This window comes from Oryza brachyantha, chromosome 1 (assembly GCF_000231095.2).
Source record: "Oryza brachyantha chromosome 1, ObraRS2, whole genome shotgun sequence".
In the NCBI taxonomy this organism is placed as follows: domain Eukaryota; kingdom Viridiplantae; phylum Streptophyta; class Magnoliopsida; order Poales; family Poaceae; genus Oryza; species Oryza brachyantha.
Genome location: NC_023163.2, coordinates 16,956,486 through 16,976,601, shown reverse-complemented (window position 1 = coordinate 16,976,601; position 20,116 = coordinate 16,956,486). Strand labels below are relative to the sequence as shown.

Genomic DNA, 20,116 nt, shown 5'->3' with positions numbered 1-20,116 from the left:
TTGTCGACCCGGGTGGCAACGCCACCATGCCGAAGATGACGATGCACTTCGAGGGCATGGACATGGAGCTTCCGTGGATGAACTACTTCTCGACAGATAATAATAACCAGAGGCTAATGGCCCAGCTCACCTTCTCTCACAATCTCAGTGGTGTATACACGAACACAAGCTCGCTAGCTTCTCTCGGTGGATGGAAACACACAGATGCACAAGAACAAAAGAAGTAGCACACACAGAAGTTATTCGGTACTGTACACCAGCACCAGAACTTGCACTTATATTCAGCTCACTGTATAATCACACCACTGATAACATAGCTTAAATAAGCACACACACGCACTGATTCAGCCACGTTTGGCCGCACGACTCGGCCAAACTCTCCCGTGGCCACACACTAATCACCTTTCTACATGCAAAGCACATTTCTCTACATGCAGATCACACCACTAACCACTACATGCACGAGCTATTTGATCCACTCTTCTAGCCATGACTGATTCACTTGACTTGGCCCCAACTCCACGCCAACGTGCGCATGCATGACTGACCAAACTAACTAACACATGCATCAGCTGATTTGCTCCTAATCACTCACCACTAATTGACTAAGCGCCTGATCACACAAGCATTTCCACCATGGCTGCCTCTCTTAGCCACTAAGCCACGTGAGATACTAAGCACGTACACAACTCACACAAAATATATATAAAACAACAAGATTAATTCTAACAAGGTCGACGGCGAGCACCTCGGTCATCGGCAGCAGCATGCAAATGGGCTTCCACGTGCTGTACGATCTCAAGAACTCCGTCCTCATTTAGAAACTTGCTATGTATACTCAGATGAACTTACTTCTTTCATAAAAGATGAACACATACGAGATAGCTCTCTGAGACAAATCCACAATTGTACAACCAAACTGCCTAAAAATTAGTTAAAGATCGCTGCATCTGGTAGGCTCAAACAACAGCAAGCCTCCATGGACGTCGTACATGATAGCAGGACGTGCATGTCCTGCTGTTGCATGCTGCCGAGCACCGACATCCCCCGCGCGCTCACCATCCCGAGGCACACCACGCCGGCGCTCCGGTCCTCCACCACGGAGCTCTTCCGGGGGAGCTCCATGCGTCGAAGTGGAACATCGGCGGACGGCAGCGGCGGAGGCCAGCCCAACTTCGGTGACCACGGCGCAGAAGGAGCAGCACGTCGTTCTCATCCTCCCCGTCAGCTCCGGTGACGACGCCACCGATGCGCGGCCGAACCGCCGAAGCCCACGCCGGCCGCGGTACGCCACCACCGCGCTGCAGAAGCCCGCGCCGGCCCGGCCGCCCCCGTCGCACGCCACCGCTCGTCGGCTGCCGCCCGCTCGCGCCGGCCGTCGCACGCCGTCGCTGCCGGCTCGGCTGCCACCGCACCTACCCTCACTGGCCGCGCTCCGTCTTCCAGCACACGCCGGCCGCCGCCCCGTTCTAGCTAGAGATGCAGAGAAGGGATGAACAAGAGAGAGGAGTGGAAGAGAGAAGTTGAGAGAAAACAAATTAAAAAAACTGATACATGGGACCACCACGTGCCACGTCAGTAAAATCGGTCGTTAATACTGTCGAAGGACTTTTTTAAACAGATTTCAGATATACATTTCTCACATTACAGTTAAAGGATGAAAAACAAACTTCTTTTAAGTTTAGGGACTATTAGACTTTTTCCCGTCAGAAACGTACACACGTTAATCACTTACGGCCAGCGAGACACGGAAAGAACGCGTGGAACCGTCTTTGCCCATCACCGACTAGTTCGTGGCGGCACCTGCAGATTCTACACGCTCGTCACCGCCATGTCATTGCTCGGCAACAATGGAGGTAAGGCACTGTGGGGGTGGTAATATTGGCCCATGGTGGAGCTCACTCGTTTCTAAACCATCCGTCTCGTTTTTTTATCTTTTGCTTATATTTATAACCCTAAATTTAAAGTTAATCTATCATAATTTATTTTTTAATTTAGTTTATATATATATATATATTTGTAATTATTTTTTATTTATAAATATGTTAGCCCTAAAATAGGTTAACGCTTTGTAGCGAAGGAAGTAGAATTATACTCGCACAATCAGACGCCGTACGTGGGCGTAGGAGCTAGCCTGTGACTTTTTTTTTAAAAAAAAAAGGATGTAGCCTGTGACTTTTCTGACGCGCAGATAGAAAAAATTCCGCCTTTCATAACCAGCGGCCGTAGCTATCTCAACATCAAAATACCAGCATATATGTATGCCTCCCTGCACGGAGCATCGATCTCTAGCCGGGTACTGTGTTTCGGCGTTACTGCCCTGTCCCAAAATAAATAAAATATTTTTTTATCATTCGTATCCAACATTAAACCATCCGTCATGTTTATAAAAATTTCTAAAAAAATTAAAAAAATTTAGTCACACATAAAATACTATTCACGATTTATTATATAATAAAAAATGTTAATTATAATTTGAATAAGATAAAAAATCAAACATTCTAGGTAAAAAACGAAAGATTAATTTATTTTAGAATGGAGGGAGCACGTGGACATGGAGGCTGGCAATATAATCTTTGGATTTTTTTTTTAAAAAAAGTTCAGAACCATTATCCATGTCACTGTGGATCACGTGGTTTTTTATAGAAACATGTGGTCGAGTTCTTGATGTTGCGATTCATTCCAATATTTTGTGGAGAAAATAGGTTATACATTCCTAAATTAAGAGACATGTGTTTCGTCTTTCTCCTTTCACAGGCTTGGTTATTATAATAGTACTAAATTAGAAATTCGGATACTCTACAGTTAGTTATTAGTGTGACCGTAACTTATACAATTCACTAGCTGTTAGATTAGAATCTTATATCTAACATATATTTGACACTACAGCATGTATGATAGACACCTATAACTGATATTATTGCTGATGATCTGGACCATTCATTAAAAAAAATTGAATGAATGAGGATTCGTAAAGTAGCCTAACATGTAATCCCAATATAAACTGCATGTGATCCAATTCCTAAACTAAACTAGACATCATAGTTGACATCGCTAGTATTGTTCCTCGGGAGATAGGATGACGGTGGGCTGGGCCATGAGTGACAAAGTTGTGGCAAGGCGATGCTGGTCTCGTTGAAACTGTTGGATCTAGATAAAAACGATGCGCACGATTGAAAATAAATAGCATGAAGGAACCAAGTATGATACATTGAGTCAAAATGTGATGGAAAAGGGACTACAAAAGCAACGGGATGATTGTTTGGTTTTTTTTTTAAAAAAGACATCATATTTGCAACCTAAAATAATTTATGAATAAAGATTTTATATTTATGTCTTTAGCAAGCCTGAAAAATAAACTATATTAAAAAGAATTAAATCGACTCTATATTTAAAATTAGAAACCCAAAAAATTTCTTACAAGTACAAGTAAAACGAAAAAAAATAGACCGGCAGGTATAAACGTGTACTAGTGTTAGAAGAAGGGAAAATGTTTTAGAGGTACAAGCACACGGCGTGCACACATGGTGATATTTGAGAAGAGGGAAATATCTAAGAGGTTTGCTATGTTTTAGTTTGACAGCTCCTATTCTATTCTATGTATGAATTTATATGCATTAAATAATATATACTATCTCATTTCATAAGACCTATTCTTTTTATGATCCTGGACATATTCTTATCTGGGTAGATAGTTAAAAAGACAACCTTTTTACGAGGGAGGTGGTATGCTTATTAATCTTGTTTATCATAGTAAAAAGATTTAAAATTTAAAATATATCGGTGGTTAAAATAGAGTCGATGTCAAATATTATGAAATCCAGGAGCATGCGGAAGATGCTAAGCGCACCGAGGGAGAAAACTAATACTTCCTTTATATTTTTTTATATGACACCGTTAACTTTTGAATCAAAGTTTCGACAGTTCATCTTATTCAAAATTTATATCTAAACATACAAAATTATAAAGCATACTTAAAGTTTTTATAATAATTAAATAAATTATATTATGACAAAATAATTGATAATTATATAACAACAGCAAAAGATAGTAAAGTTCATGTTCATCGCCACATCACATGAGCACCAAGCAGAGCACCACATTCCACGTAGCCTGAGCGCCACGCTAAGTATTACCGGCATGACACGCACGTGCTTTGCTGGGCATGGGTCTAATTTTGCTACCCGACGTGGAGGCTGGAGCTATACCTCGGTTTATCTCCAGTGATTTAAAATTTTAAATCGCTCTCTCTTTCTCGATATAAAATATGATTTTAGTGATATAAATAAAAATAAAACTGATGAAGTAGCATGTTTTATATGATAAATTTAAATTTAAAAATGTTTTTTTCGTCGAGTGTAAGAATGTTTCGCAGCTTTGAGCAAATTTTTTTTAAAAAAAAACATTCTTCTTCTAGTAGTATATAGTTTGGTGCACGTGACCATTGCACACACTGGAGCATGTTTGCAAATTAAATGTAATCTTAGCGCAATGATTCTTGGAAAAGCAAAGAACTCTGCACTCTGCAACGTGCTCACTCTCCTGGGAGAAACATAAATGAGATACGTTTATACCGGATGTCGGGAGAGATTTTCGGACACGAATAAAAAAAGAAAAACGAATTTTACGGCTAGCCTAGAAACCGCAAGACGAAACTTTTGAGCCTAATTAATCCGTTATTAGCACATGTGGTTACTGTAGCACTTATGACTAATCATGGACTAATTAGACTCAAAAGATTCGTCTCAAGATTTCTTTCATAACTGTGTAGTTAGTTTTTTGATTCATCTATATTTAATGCTTTATTTAGATGTCCAAAAATTTGATGTGATGTTTTTGGAAAAAAAGTTTAAGAACTAAATAAGGCCTTACACAAACTAAGTGAGAACTAACAATGACACAGATTCTTTTGGAACAAAAATAAAAAATAAAAATTCGGCGCCGCGTGTCTCTGTTGGGAACGCGAGCGAAAAAAGGCGGGAAGAAGCAGCAGCAGCAGCAGCAGCAGGAGGAGGAAGACGACGGCGACAATTAGATCACAAGCGCATCACCTGCACACACTCGCAAAAGCAAGCAAGGAAGCAGCGAGCAGATCAGATTCTGCCCGCGCCAAAAGCCAGAGAGCTTCCAGGTCAAGAAAGCCACCATCTTCTTCCTCCTCCTCCTCCTCCTCACTCTTGCCCCAGATTCTCTCCTCCAAAAGCAGCGTGCTGCTGCGTCCAAAAGCAAGAAAAAGCATCCATGAGGGGCACATCATAAGAGAACCCTATTCCATTCGCTGCTCTCGATCGATCTTCGCCTCTCTCTGCTCTGTGTTTTTTTCTAATGGCGGCCGGCGAGGGGCCGGCGCCGCCGGCGGCGCCGATGCCGATGCCAATGGTGCGGAGGCTGGCCGTGGAGGTGGTGGACGCGCGGGACCTGGTGCCCAAGGACGGGATCGGCACGTCCAGCGCGTACGCCGTCGTGGAGTTCGACGGGGACAGGAAGCGGACGCGCACCGTGCCGAGGGACCTCAGCCCGCAGTGGCACGAGCGGCTGGAGTTCGCCGTGCACGACCCGGCCGCCATGCAAGCCGAGTCACTGGACGTGTCGCTCTACCACGACCGCCGGTTCAACCCTTCCGGCGGCGGCGGTGGCGGCGGGGAAGGGGGAGGGGGAGGGGGAGGGGGCAAGAACCCTTTCCTCGGGCGCGTCCGCATCTACGGCTCGCAGTTCTCGCGCCGCGGCGAGGAGGGGATCGTCTACTTCCCGCTCGAGAAGCGCAGCCTGCTCAGCTGGATCCACGGCGAGGTGGGGCTCAAGATTTACTACTACGACGAGCCGGCGGTGCCGCCGCCGCCGGAGGATAGGCCTCCGGAGGGGGGTGACAACGCGCCGCCGCCTGAGGTCCCGCCCGAAGCGCCCAGGGAGCTCCCGGATATCCCCGCGCCGACCGAGGCCGCCGTCGAGGTGCAGCAGCCGGCGGTGCATCCCCCTGTCATCATCGTGGAGGAAGCGCCGCCGATGCATCCGATGATGCCGCACATGCACGGGCCGCACGGCCCGATGATGCCGCCGGTGCACGGGCCAAGGGCGCCGCCGCATCTTCATCCGCAGCCGCAGCCGGAGCCGGACCCCGAACCGGAGCCGGACGGCGGGGAGGCGGCGTACCCGCCCGAGGTCCGCAAGACGCGGATGGCGTCGAGCACGGAGCGCGTCCGCGTCGCGCGACACCTCAGCGGCGGATTGGGGCCAGAGTACTACGCCACCTCGCCGCGTGTAATCTCTGGCCGGTTCGTGTCCACCGGCGACGCCGTCGAGCCGGTGCAGTCGTCGTACGACCTGGTGGAGCCGATGCGCTACCTGTTCGTCCGCATCGTCCGGGTGCGCGGCATCCGCGCCTGCGAGGGGCCCTACGTGAAGATCCAGGCCGGCCCGCACACGCTCCGGTCACGCCCCGGCCGCGACATCTCCGGCACCGGCAACCCGGAGTGGAACCAGGTGTTCGCCATAAACCACGCCAAGCCGGAGCCGACGCTGGAGATATCCGTCTGGGACGGCGGGGCGCCCTCCCCGATCGAGGCCTTCCTCGGCGGCGTCTGCTTCGACCTCTCCGACGTGCCGGTCCGCGACCAGCCAGACGGCCCGCTGGCGCCGCAGTGGTACCGGCTCGAGGGCGGCGAGCCCGGCATGGTGACCGGCGACATCATGGTGGCGGTGTGGATCGGCACGCAGGCCGACGAGGCGTTCCCGGAGGCGTGGAACACCGACGCGCCGTACGCCGCGTACACGCGCTCCAAGGTGTACCAGTCGCCGAAGCTGTGGTACCTGCGCGCCTCGGTGATCGAGGCGCAGGACGTGCGGGTGCCGGCGCCGCCGCCGGGGCTGCCGTTCGATGTGCGTGTCAAGATACAGGTCGGGTTCCAGTCGGCGAGGACGCGGCGGTCGGTGGCCAGCAGGAGCAGCGGCTCGGCGTTCGCCTGGGAGGAGGACCTCATGTTCGTCGTGTCCGAGCCGCTCGACGAGAGCCTCATCGTGCTCGTTGAGGACCGCTCCATGATCAAGGAGCCGGCGCTGCTCGGCCACACCACCATCCCCGTCAACTCCGTCGAGCAGCGCCTCCATGAGCGGCAGCTCGTCGCGTCAAGGTGGTTCAGCCTCGAGGGGGGCACGTCCGACATCGGCATTGGTCCCGGTCAGGCCGGCGGCGGGCCGCCGGGGTTCTACTCCGGCCGGCTGCACCTCCGCCTCTGCCTGGAAGGAGGCTACCACGTGCTCGACGAGGCGGCGCACGTGTGCAGCGACTACCGGCCGACGGCGAAGCAGCTGTGGAAGCCGCCGGTGGGCGTGCTGGAGCTGGGCATCATCGGGGCGTGCGGGCTGCTGCCGATGAAAACGAAGGGCGGCGCCAAGGGCTCGACGGACGCCTACTGCGTGGCCAAGTACGGCAAGAAGTGGGTGCGGACGCGCACCGTCACCGACAGCCTCAACCCGCGGTGGAACGAGCAGTACACATGGCAGGTGTACGACCCGTGCACGGTGCTCACGGTGGCCGTGTTCGACAACTGGCGCATGTTTGCCGGCGCCGGGGACGAGCGGCAGGACTACCGCATCGGGAAGGTGCGGGTGCGCGTGTCCACGCTCGAGAGCAACCGGGCGTACACGGCGTCGTACCCGCTGCTCGTGCTGCTGCGCTCGGGGCTCAAGAAGATGGGGGAGGTGCAGCTCGCCGTGCGGTTCTCGTCGCCGGCTCACCTGCCGGACACCTGGGCCACCTACACGTCGCCGCTGCTGCCGCGCATGCACTACCTCCGCCCGATCGGCGTCGCGCAGCAGGAGGCGCTCCGCGCCGCCGCCGTGCGCATCGTCGCCGCGTGGCTGGAGCGCTCCGAGCCGCCGCTGGGGCGGGAGGTGGTCCGGCACATGCTCGACGTCGACGCCCACACGTGGAGCGTGCGCCGCGCCAAGGCGAACTGGTTCCGCATCATGGGGGTGCTCGCCTGGGCCGTCGGCCTCGCCCGTTGGCTCGACGGCGTGCGGCGGTGGCGCAACCCGTCCACCACCGTGCTCGTCCACGTCCTCTACCTCGTCCTCGTCTGGTACCCGGAGCTGGTCGTGCCCACGGCGTCGCTCTACGTCTTCCTCATCGGCATCTGGTACTACAGGTTCCGTCCGCGCGGCCCCGCCGGCATGGACGCGCGGCTGTCGCAGGCCGACACGGTGGAGCCCGACGACCTCGAGGAGGAGTTCGACGCCGTGCCGCCGCCGGAGGTCCTCCGGGCGCGGTACGAGAGGCTCCGGACGCTGGCCGGCAGGGTCCAGCGCGTCATGGGCGACGTGGCGGCGCAGGGGGAGCGGCTGCAGGCGCTGGTCAGCTGGAGGGACCCGCGCGCCAGCCGGATCTTCGTCGGCGTCTGCCTCGCCGTCGCCGTGGCGCTGTACGCCATGCCGCCCAAGATGGTGGCCGTGGCCGGCGGGTTCTACTACCTCCGCCACCCGATGTTCCGGGACCCGATGCCGCCGGCGGCCGTCAACTTCTTCCGGCGGCTGCCCAGCCTCTCGGACAGGATGCTCTGAACTTTCTCGAGGAATCACTTCCGTTTTGCTGTAATAATGAGTGTGGATAGAAAACAAAACAACAAAATCGACTTTATTCATAAGCATATATACACAATTTGAACATTACATATATTTATATATAGTTGAAGTGGTGATTTGCCACAGTTGAAATGATAAATTGGGGAGTTCATCTCTGCTTCAGCAGAGAGATAGCATCATCATTAGTGAAGCTATTGCTGCTTTACTCTGCTCCGGAGTCACAGAGCCTTTAGTTTCTAATTTTTTTTCCTCTAAAAATATCACATCAAAGCTTTGGACATCTAAATAGGATGTTAAACATAGGTAAAATAAAAAACTAATTACACAGTTATAGGATAAATCGTGTGATGAATCTTTTGAGCCTAATTAGTTCATAATTAGCCATAAATGCTACAGTATCTACATCTGCTAATAACGGGTTAATTAGGCTCAACGATTCATCTCGTGATTTCTAGACGAGCTGTGAAATTCGTTTTTTTATTTATGTCCAAAAACCCTTTTAGATATCCAGTCAAACATTTGATGTGACACTCGAAACTTTTCATTTCTTCACCTAACCACCCCCCCTCCCTCTAATCGATGATCATGTCCTGATCCATCAAAGAAGATTGTCCCCTGTCAAGATGGACTGTGTCACTGTGGAGGTTGGCCTTAATCTCACATGTCAACAGGACGGTTTCACTAGATTTGCTGATCTTGGGCAGTTCCAAAATTTTCTGGTCACTTCTATACATGGACTTGACCTTTATGATATCATGAACTTTGGTGATTTCGTTGATGCATGAATGCATGTAGATTGTAGAGTAAGCCATGGACCATACGACAGCATCACTTTGATGTTTACCTTTAACAACGGAAAGAAGCTTTTCTCTGATACCATTTGACAAGTCAGCATAACGGTAATGGATACTTATACACATAAAAATCTTGCAGCACCATATTTTTCTCTTCTCGTTAAGCTTGTAAACTAAAATTTAAATTTTCAACCTTAAATTTGAAGTAGATTTTATGTTTTTTAATTGTTGTTTATTTTTAATCTTAGCTTTTAGATCGATAAGAACACATATATAAATATTTTTGTTTGCAAATATGTAGAACAATCACCCCCTTCGTCTGCAGAGTCTACTTCCAACACACAATTTCACATTCCATTAGGCATTTGCATACAGTAACAATTACACTGGTAAGAAATGTGGTTTGCATTTACTAATGTAATTCTCATAACTTGCAATAAATTGTGCCATCCATCCATACATACTGGACCTTTTAACCCCCCGGGGTCTCATTTTTTGTTGGCAATGAAAAAAAAAATGGTACCTGTGGTTGAAGAAATGCTTCAGAGAGGCTCTTGAGTAGGTTAGTGTTCTTGGATGCTGTTTGAGCGAAAGAATATCTGATGACTCATGGCTGATGTGCCCGAGACAAAGTGGACCTTTACCATCTCTTCATTATCATGATACACTAGCAGTTTAGCATCAGACTTCTTCTTCTTTTTTTAATTAAAAAAACATTACAGTTGCATCACGCTTTGCTTTTTCCGTTATGTAACTAGTCAACTCAAACAGAACATCCGAGGAGGTTCCAAAAATAAACTAGCAGAAAGTCTGCAACTAAATCTGCAGTCTTCAGAGATTAGAACGTGAATCAAAAATAAGTTTTTCTCCAAAATATCGATCATTCAGTTCATACAGGGTAACAGAAGGATGTCATTAACATAATTTTCAGAAAACAAATGCAGTAGTTTCTATGCTTGCACCAGTTTCTTCTCCAAATAATGAGTCAGACATTAAGCTAATCCTTCTCTGTCCAATTGTACAAACAATAGAAGGTTGCTAGACCTTTGCTTCGTCATACAAGGGGCTGGGTTTTTTTTATCAACAATAATTATTGTAATTTCAGCCTATTGTTGAAATCTTAAGGTTAGTAGGACACGTTTGTGTTACATGAGTGCTATATGCATTTTGCACCGTTAAACATTTTACCATGTGGGAATTTCTTTGGACGATTTGACTATTTGACTATGGACCAAACTGAACATTTTTTTGGTTGAAATGTTTCATGTTTGTGTGTCTATATTTGTCTAGACAAGGAACATGGTGGTCTCAGAGTCCTTATTTGCATTCTCATATCATGATATTTCGATAAAGTATTGATAAATTTATAAGGAAAAAAGACAAATATTCCGTTACCGACGCTACTGCAGGATTTTCTGACCCATTCTATCATATTTTGTGGTAGGATATCTAGAAAGTGATAGCGATGTTTCAAGGAATCACTTGGTACACACCTAGATAACATGCACAGGAAAATAGTACTCCTTTTTATACAAAGTATGACAGGAACCTCATTCCATTAGAACAAAGCTCTTCCTCCCCTACATTTGTGTCTAAAGAAGTTAGATTCCACATTAAGAACAGGATACTACTCCCTTCGTTTTATAATGTAAGACGTTTGACTTTTTTACTTGTAATGGTTGACTATTTACCTTATTTAAAAATTATAAAAATATCATTCATTTTTCTTGTGACTTACTTTATTATAAAAACTTTAAGCACGACTTGTTATTTTTATATTTGTACTAAATTTTTGAATAAGACGAATGATTAAACGTTGCAACTATAAAAGTCAAACATCTCATATTATGAAACGGAGGTAGTATTTCATAGTTGGACCCTTCCTTCGTTTTTCCATATTTAAAACCATTGACTTTTATAAATACGGTTGACCATTCATCTTATTAAAAAATATATCTCGAGATCTCGACTAATAAAAGTATAACCTATACCTAAAGTAGCAATAGTGATAAAACAAATCACAACCAGATAATGATAAAACAAATCACAAATCACATAATTTTTTTCTCGATAAGATGAATAGCATTGGCCCAAAGTTCTACAGTACAACGTTAGAAATTCAAAATTGAAGAAGTATTCCGCAAAAGAAAAAAAAATCAGAAGGAGCACTACTGTCCACATCAACAAACTCACATGAGTCCAGTCAAAGCACCCAACTCCTGGCACAGCTTCAACAGGCAGGTATTGAGGACATCCAGGCCCGGCCCAATACCCAGCCTAACGAGGCCCGGCCCGGAAGGTCCCGGAGCACTGACGCGTTGCGCGGGCCCCACCGTCGACGTGCCAATCCTCGATCCCCACAGGGTCACGCGAGCGCGACCCCCGTTTCCGTTCTCGTCGACCTCGATCTCGCCCCGAGTCTGATAGCGCAAACCCCCGCCGCATCCGCACCCCCGGATCCCGATCCACCCCGCCGCCGCCGCTGCCGTCGCCGTTGCTGCCGGAGAGAGAGAGAGAGAGAGAGAGAGAGGATGTACGGGTGGGAGATGCTCTCGTTCAACATCCACGACGGCTTCCTGGAGGCCATCGTGAGGGGGAACCGATCGGGCCTGCTCACCGCTGCCGACTACAACAACCTCTGCCAGTGCGAGAACCTCGACGACGTCAAGATGCACCTCACCGCCACCGAGTACGGCCCCTACCTCCAGAACGGTACGGTTCCCCCTTACAGATCTCCCTCCGCCGCCGCCGCCGATGCCTCCTCCTCCTTCCCGCTTCTCGTTTTGGGGATCGGGTTGGGTAGCGCCGCCGTGGACGGCCGATCGATTCGCGCCTGATGGGGATCGGTGGCCCCCCGATCCGCTCCGTGCGAATTGCGATGCCAATTGGGGATTTGGGGATTGCCCTATCTGACTTAGAATTAGAATACCGTTCATTGCTTTTAACATTTTCAACTAGCTGATTAAGCCCGCGATTCGTATATCCTCCAAACCAAGTGAATTGGCATAGGCCATGGTTGTTTTCATATTCTCTAAGGTGAACAGCAGTAGCAGGGCGCGATTTGTCCAGTACATGTAGAGCGTCTAAACTAGCAGAGTGAATTCAAGCAATTCGTGCAACTTAGGTTAAGCCTGATCTTGTAACCAATCAAAAAGGTATACTTTGGTCATTTTCCTACAAACCTCTGAGAATTTTCCTCCGAGTTACTATAGTTCTCATAATACATGTCCCTGTGATCATACAACTGTTTCAGCACGTTTCCCCTTATGAATTTCACTCCTGCCTTGCAATAGATTCCTATAATCTTCATTACAGTTTCAGTCTGTTGTGGTATCTCATTTAGCAAAAAGTGAAATGATATCACCCTTTCTAATAAACTATTTTCGCTTATTAAGTTCAGCTTTTATGCTTAGAGCATGTGCCCACATGGTTCTTAATTGCCAAGGAGTCTATGTCATGTATAAGCGCCATGTGCCTGTTCTATTTGCAATGCAGATTGTCCTTGTGATATTATTGTAGTGCATCAGTGTATGCTCGTTGTATGCATCTGTGATACATGCTATGAACTTCTGATTAATTGCAGAACCTTCACCCTTGCACACAACAACAATTGTGGAGAAGTGCACCCTTAAACTGGTTGATGAGTACAAACACATGATGTGCCAGGCGACAGAACCACTATCCACATTCTTACAGTATATAACGTAAGCGACAGTATTGTTAGGATATGCTTTTTTTTTTTTACTTGTGCACTTGTCAATGTGCCTGACAGTAGTGCAGGAACAAAATTTGTTCTGATGGGATAAACATTTTACTCAGGTATGGGCACATGATTGATAATGTTGTTCTTATTGTTACCGGAACATTGCATGAGAGAGATGTTAATGAACTATTGGAGAAATGCCATCCATTGGGAATGTTTGACAGGTATACGTGTTTGTGTTCTTTATGGTTTCTGTTGAATGGAGATCTTCTCATGATACTTAGTGTTCTTGCCATGCAACAGCATTGCGTCTCTTGCGGTTGCTCAGAATATGCGTGAGCTTTATAGATTGGTTTTGGTTGATACACCTTTAGCCCCATACTTCTCAGAATGCATTACATCTGAGGTAAATAGTTGTAAACTTTTGTGTTGTGCAATAAATTCATCTCCTTATAATAATCTGAACACCAAGGTTAATGAGATTTGCCTGAATTTGTACAGGATTTGGATGACATGAATATTGAAATTATGAGGAACACTCTCTACAAAGCATACCTTGAGGATTTTTACAAATTCTGTGAAGTATGTACTCCACAGATATAGTGGCTCCAACTCTTTTTTTCCCCTCCAATTTCATCTATTATATTATCAATATTTACTTTTTATGGTGTACAGAAACTTGGTGGTGCTACTGCTGAGATTATGTGTGATCTGCTGTCATTTGAAGCTGACAGAAGAGCCGTGAACATTACGATTAACAGGTAGATCCCCGAGTTTTCTATTTTCCATTTCAAACCATTTAGTTGTGTTACATACCTCCTTGTTTATTGTTATGCCTGCAAACACCTGATACTGGATTCTCTCTGTCGTCTTTTGTAGTATTGGAACAGAGTTGACTAGAGATGACCGTCGGAAGCTGTACTCCAACTTTGGTTTATTGTAGGTTTCCACTGGAAGCAGCTCGATAGTACGTTTAGCCAAGATACACCTCTTTCACATTTGGTTGTAATATTTTCGTGTCCTCCAGGTATCCATATGGTCATGAAGAACTGGCAGTTTGTGAAGATGTTGACCAGGTTTGTCTTAATTTATGCTCTTACTTCAGTGCTAGTATGTTTTACCATACAGTTCTTCAATTGATGAAGCACATCTTGCAATGCTCATATTTGCTCACATTGGCCAACTTTGTGGTTTGGGGTTAAGTTCCATTAAACTGCTAAACAAGAAGGAACATCTATTAGAGTGTTGCCAATGTGTTCTGCAAAAGGACAACCTGTCATACTAAATAGATTCACGCATGTCCTCTTAAACAGAAATCAGGCCCTAGGCCGAGCGCCTCCTCCTCAAGAAATGGAGAAGCGTGGTATTCCATGGGAGAGGTTTTTGTGGCACACATATCACGTGTGATGGGCATACATCAAACTTGGTTTTCTAACTTCTCTATATCAATGTTAGCGGGGTAGTTGGTTCAGCCAAGACGCAATGTAGTTATTTCAATACTTGTATTAGACCTGGTATTTCAAGTCAAAGCTTAGACGAAGAGGTCCTTCTTTGAGGAAGGGAGTTACATTTGTTTGCTTGAAATTTATCCGTGTTGGAACCTGGAAACTTGAGTAATGGAATGGGATATTATTTTGGTCTTACACATGTTTTATGCTTGATCAACGCTTACCACCAAACTATTTTTGTCTGTTGCCTTACATCTGCAGCAGTTGGGAAGGATGCTTTATCTATCATAAATGTTTTGGTCCTGTGTCTTTGACTGTGCTTGTCATTTGTAGCAACTGGTTGTTTTTAGCTTGGTGCTGATCGTTTTGTTACGTTTGTTGCATGAATAAAAAAGAGAGCAGAGCATGGTGCACCATTAGAAGACTTTTAGTATTTCAAGATAGAATGCTTGTAAAATATGCTAGAGCTACACTATAAGCTGTATCCTCATCAAACTAAAGCCTCACCATTACATCAATTGTTCCTTTTCTTTTGGACTGACGTAACACCTTTTGCCTTTCTCATCATGTAGGTGCGTGGTGTAATGGAGAAGTATCCTCCATACCAGTCTATTTTTGCCAAAATTTCATATGGAGAAAGCCAAATGTTGGATAAGGCCTTCTACGAGGAGGAAGTGCGGAGGCTATGCTTGTCATTTGAACAACAGGTATGATTTTCATTGTTTGCTGGCTTCGTGTATGAACTGTTAATCTGAATGATTATAATGTGCACCTTAGATCCTCTTTGGTTGGGATGCATATGCAATCTCATTTTCGACTTTAATAGATACTCCCTCCAGACGGAAATACTTGGTTCTTTCTGACTAAAAAGATGACTTGGAACTAATACGTTGTAGATGTCAGAAACAACATATAAAAGTGACTGGAGGGAGTACCAGCTTTCTGTCTGTGTGTCTTACTTTGAAGGGATGTTCTACTTTCACTTACAAGTTTAACTATTAATCACACTGTAAAGGTCTTCTTGTTTCTCTCGCTAAAAGAATTTGCACGGCACTGATGCCCATATACATGCTTGTATGCACAGATCCGCTATTCCACTTTCTTCTGTTCGGTTTTTTTTTTTGTCCCAGGTCCAATATAAGGGGATAACAACTAGTCAGCATCTATGCCCACTGGTGCAGACTTGACTTCTAGATTCTCATGTTGGGATCTTTGACTCCATTTCTTGCTTGTGCAGTTCCACTATGCTGTTTTCTTTGCTTACATAAGGCTACGGGAGCAGGAGATCAGGAACCTGATGTGGATATCAGAGTGTGTTGCACAGAATCAGAAGAACAGGGTGCATGACAGCGTTGTATTCATCTTTTGATCTGTTCCTGCCACTCCACAGATGATTGTACAAAATGCCAGCTTTGACGATGGCACAATCGGTTGCGCTCATTATAAGCACAGGACTTATTCTGCCCCTTCATTTCTCTTTGTACGCTGCTGGAAAGCATGACCATGAGTGAATGTATTATTATCTTACTTTTTGTAGTAAAATAAAGGCTTGATTATCTTCTGGTAAATTAAATAAATCCTGTCTATTTTGGGAGATTTTGGGAGAAGCTGTAACATCAATATGTCCAGTGTACATGAAATGGTTTATATTGGCTTATTGACAACATCTAATGTGCGCCCAACTCTTTTGGTGCATCATATTCTACTTTGTAGCCTAATTTAAAGATATCCTTTTTCTCTATCTTAACATTTGGTATGCTCTTGAAGTTGCCCTCCTGGAAATCAGTCTCTTTTTTCGGGCTCAGATTCGCTCACCACTGTAGTAGTTGCATCTTATATTCAAACAAAATTTTGTACTCCCTCTGTTTCACATTATAGTTCGTTTTGGGATTTGAAATTCAAATTAAGGTGATGAATTCCCCTCTCTACCCTTGAATTTAATGCACATCCTGTTGCCCCTTTGCACCACAAGCTTTTGCACGTCGGTGCCGGGCAACCATGACTGGTCTTACAATATGATAAAATAGAGAGGCTCCAGATTGACCAAGCGGAGTAAATATTACCCGTTCATTCACAATGTAAGACATGTTTTATGACTTTCTAATATTTGCTAGATTTATATAAATATCAATAAATCTATATATAAATACAAATAATATAAGTTGATCAATAAATAAATCTAGATGTATCCAAAATATCTTACTCTATTAAATAGAGTAGTTGCTAAGATTTTCTTTAATGAGAAAATTCCTTATATGCCACTGAAAGTTTACCGGTTTTCTTATAGGCCATTGAAAGTTTCTTATTTTCTTCTATGCCACTGCTTTAACTTTTTGTATACTCTTATGCCACTCTCGTCATTTTGTTGTGAAACAAACGTTTACCCCACACCGGAAAGACCAGACTACCTTTTGTTTGCTAATATTTGTGCAATGTGGTTGTTAATAGAATACTTATACATTATTTGTACAATATAAGAGTATGTATCAAACTGCCAATATACTAAATTAACATCAATTAACTAACAAATATATTAACTGAGCAATTTTACGATCCTTAAGTAGGTACTGAAAGGTACCAAAATTTTAGTAACTTCTAGTACTTAGGTACCAAGAGGTACTAAAATTTTATACTAAAATTTTAATACCTCCTGTTACCTTCTTAAGGACCGTGAAATTGCTCATATTAACTGGTTCTTAATTGAATCCAAATTTAACATCCAGTGCAGTGTATGCTATATTGTCACTGCCAAATAGCATCCAACGCACCATCCACCATGTATCAAGGCATTACAATACCATTTTAGTTCCAAATACTAAATTGTATACTAAATAATCTCTAAATTTAAACAGTAAGCTTCTTTTTGTTTCCTGTTCCCATCGCTGGACTGTCTAGTGACACAGAGCATATGTCCTTTACTTTGGTCTAAGCTTGAGGTGTGACATTGCCATCTCCACTAGGATTTGTTTTGCTGGCAAAAGGCAGTCCGGTCTTTCATGTGTGAGGCAAACGGTTGTTTCACGACAAAGTGACCGGAGTGGCATAAGAGTACACGAAAAGTTAAAGCAGGAGCATAGAAGGAATCAAGGAAATAGAGAACTTTCAATGGCATATAAGGAAACCGGTGAACTTTGAGTGGCATATAAGAAATTTTCTCTTCTTTAATTGAAAAGTGTGAAACTATTTGACGCCTGATACAGTACATAATTGTGCTAACAGGCTCAAACTGTCAAACTAGGACCAGGATTTGACAGGAGTTATACACCCATAACTCCACTATACTACTTGTATTTTCCTGTGCAATTTTATTCTGATCTCGTAGATTACAGGAATGATTAAAACTTCTTTTTGCTACCTAAGCCTAGGAAATATGCTATGAGAATTTTACTTGTTTCAATTATGACAACTGTGGCTAATCAAATTTTTGGAGTTGATTTTGAGATTTTTTCACTGTAGTTTATTTTTCAGCATTGATTTGATTTTTAGATCGCTATGAACACGTATATAAAAGTTTTATTCATAAATTATTTTTTATTTGCAAATATGTTCTTCGTTTTTTTTCTAAAAAAGGCAAAAAGAACACCCTGTTTAGCAATTTTTTAACTATGTTTGTATGGTCCACAATCGAACTCCTAGAGTTTTTTTGTGGCGGTAGATTATATACCTTTGGATTTTGTATTCAATCCCTGGTTCTTTTTTTATAAAGACAATCTTGATTGTATTTTGTATATAGTTGTATTAATCGATCTATAATATTATTATAATTTATACCCACCGTACCATTAAACCATGCATGTTTCTCTTCTTGTCTCCCCTTAACAATGCAACTTCTTTGAGCCCTCTCTCCATAACACAATATTCCTTCTATTTCATGTTTCATATTGCAAGTCTTTTAAGCATTAACTAAATTCATCCATTGATAAATACATATAATTTATATATATGTTTAGATTCATCGGTACCCGTATAAATATAAACAATTCTAGAAAGAATTACGTTGTGAAACATAGAAATAATATATTATGCATGTATTCTTCTAGGCTAGATTATTTCTCGGTTTTTGTGAGCGTATTTTTGAAACTACTAAACAGTGCATTTTTTAAAGAATTTATATAAAATTTTATTAACTCACCTTTGTAGAGTAGTTTTTTCAATTTATAATAGTTAATTTCATTATATATACTATCAAGTATCTATGAAATAATCTTTTATGTTTTATCTATAAAAAGACACGGCCTATATGCTCCTGTCAATTTCGAGCAACCAATTCAAAGGGTGAATAAATATGCAATGGAAACCTCCACACGGAGCACTCTGTATTAGAACGGTAAAATATTCTCTGTAAAAGACTGGCCACCAGTAAAACCTCTATACCAAAATACATCCTGTTCTTCAGAAGACTCTTCTCTTCTACAACCGTAGAATACACATCCACATCCGTAGAAAGTTCGTAGAATCCTGGAAAAGGTCATGGCTATCAGACAACATCAGAGTTAATTTTCGTGGCAATTAAGTATCCAAACACCTGACCATTAATCAAGCGGTTTTACCACTACTGCTACTGTACGTAAGCTTCCGTGGTTTACTAAACGTAAAATGTACTAACACTGGCTGCATCTAGCCAGATTTTCAGTCGTTCGGTCTCTCTTTGAAAACTGCCCTGTTTCGTCAGCTATGACACCTGAAGATTATGCTGAATTTTTCTTTTTCGATATGTGGCAAGTCAAGCCCAGAGGAGAATTGAAACGACTTAGTTTTCTAGCCGAAACCCAGCCGTCGGATTCAAATTCCAGGGCTAAAATTTATTCTGGTACCGTAGCATGTACGGAGGTGTACTGTGGGGTGTTGCTGTAGCTTGTGATCTAAATCGGTCATCATAAAATAAAATTGGACGGACGATAAATTCCACATCAATGATGATGTAACAAATTTAACATTTTTCTTCATCACAGCATACCAACTTTTTTTTCTTGTAGTGTTTGTGTATAAATGAAAGATATATGTCAGTTAAGAAACAAATCCCATCAGCAAAATTTAGCAAATTAATTCCTCCAAGGTTAGGGACAGACCAAGAGGAACACACACATAAATTAAATTAAAGTACGTTGCAAAGAACTATTGCATCTTTGCATCGAGAGAACTAGAATATCATACCAGCATAATTTTTTTACACGTTTTACTCGAGTACTATATGCCTATTGGGTGTACACAAAGCTACCTTTTGTATGTGTCATCTCCTATCAAAACAGTCCTGATTCAGTGCACATCTTCTTATACTACGCATACCTCAACATCGACCTGGCCAAAAAAAAGCAATTTTCACGTGGTCCATATCAAATGATCCTTTGTTTTATAGGGAACAAATCACTGGCTTACATGCTAATCCGCAGCCAGTCAGGGCCATTCTATATTAACAAATTGGCGAAATGCATGAACGTGACCAAGAGCTCTCTCATCTCACATGGCTCATTTACTCCGGCAATTTCTTAAAAAGTACTGTCCACATGCATCCTTCAATCGTTTCATTTACGTTGATGCTAAAATAAATGCTTGTCTTTATGAAAAATTGAACACAGTAGACTGGCAAAATAAAA

General features: G+C 44.0%; 2 protein-coding genes across 2 annotated transcripts; both read left to right on the top strand.

Annotated features, from left to right (window-relative positions):
- The first annotated feature begins 5,376 nt into the window (after positions 1–5,376).
- On the top strand, positions 5,377–8,744 carry LOC102716468 (protein QUIRKY). The gene has a single exon (XM_040528509.1). The coding sequence runs from the start codon at positions 5,377–5,379 to the stop codon at positions 8,554–8,556; it is 3,180 nt and encodes a 1,059-aa protein (XP_040384443.1). The 3' UTR covers positions 8,557–8,744.
- Positions 8,745–11,767: 3,023 nt separating this feature from the next.
- Positions 11,768–16,222, top strand: LOC102719153 (probable V-type proton ATPase subunit d). Its single transcript, XM_006644255.3, has 10 exons — positions 11,768–12,083; positions 12,955–13,075; positions 13,191–13,298; positions 13,378–13,480; positions 13,576–13,656; positions 13,750–13,835; positions 13,954–14,013; positions 14,102–14,150; positions 15,095–15,229; positions 15,760–16,222. Exons 1-10 carry the CDS (start codon positions 11,903–11,905, stop codon positions 15,889–15,891), a joined length of 1,056 nt encoding a protein of 351 aa, XP_006644318.1. The 5' UTR covers positions 11,768–11,902; the 3' UTR covers positions 15,892–16,222.
- The last annotated feature ends 3,894 nt before the right edge of the window (positions 16,223–20,116 follow it).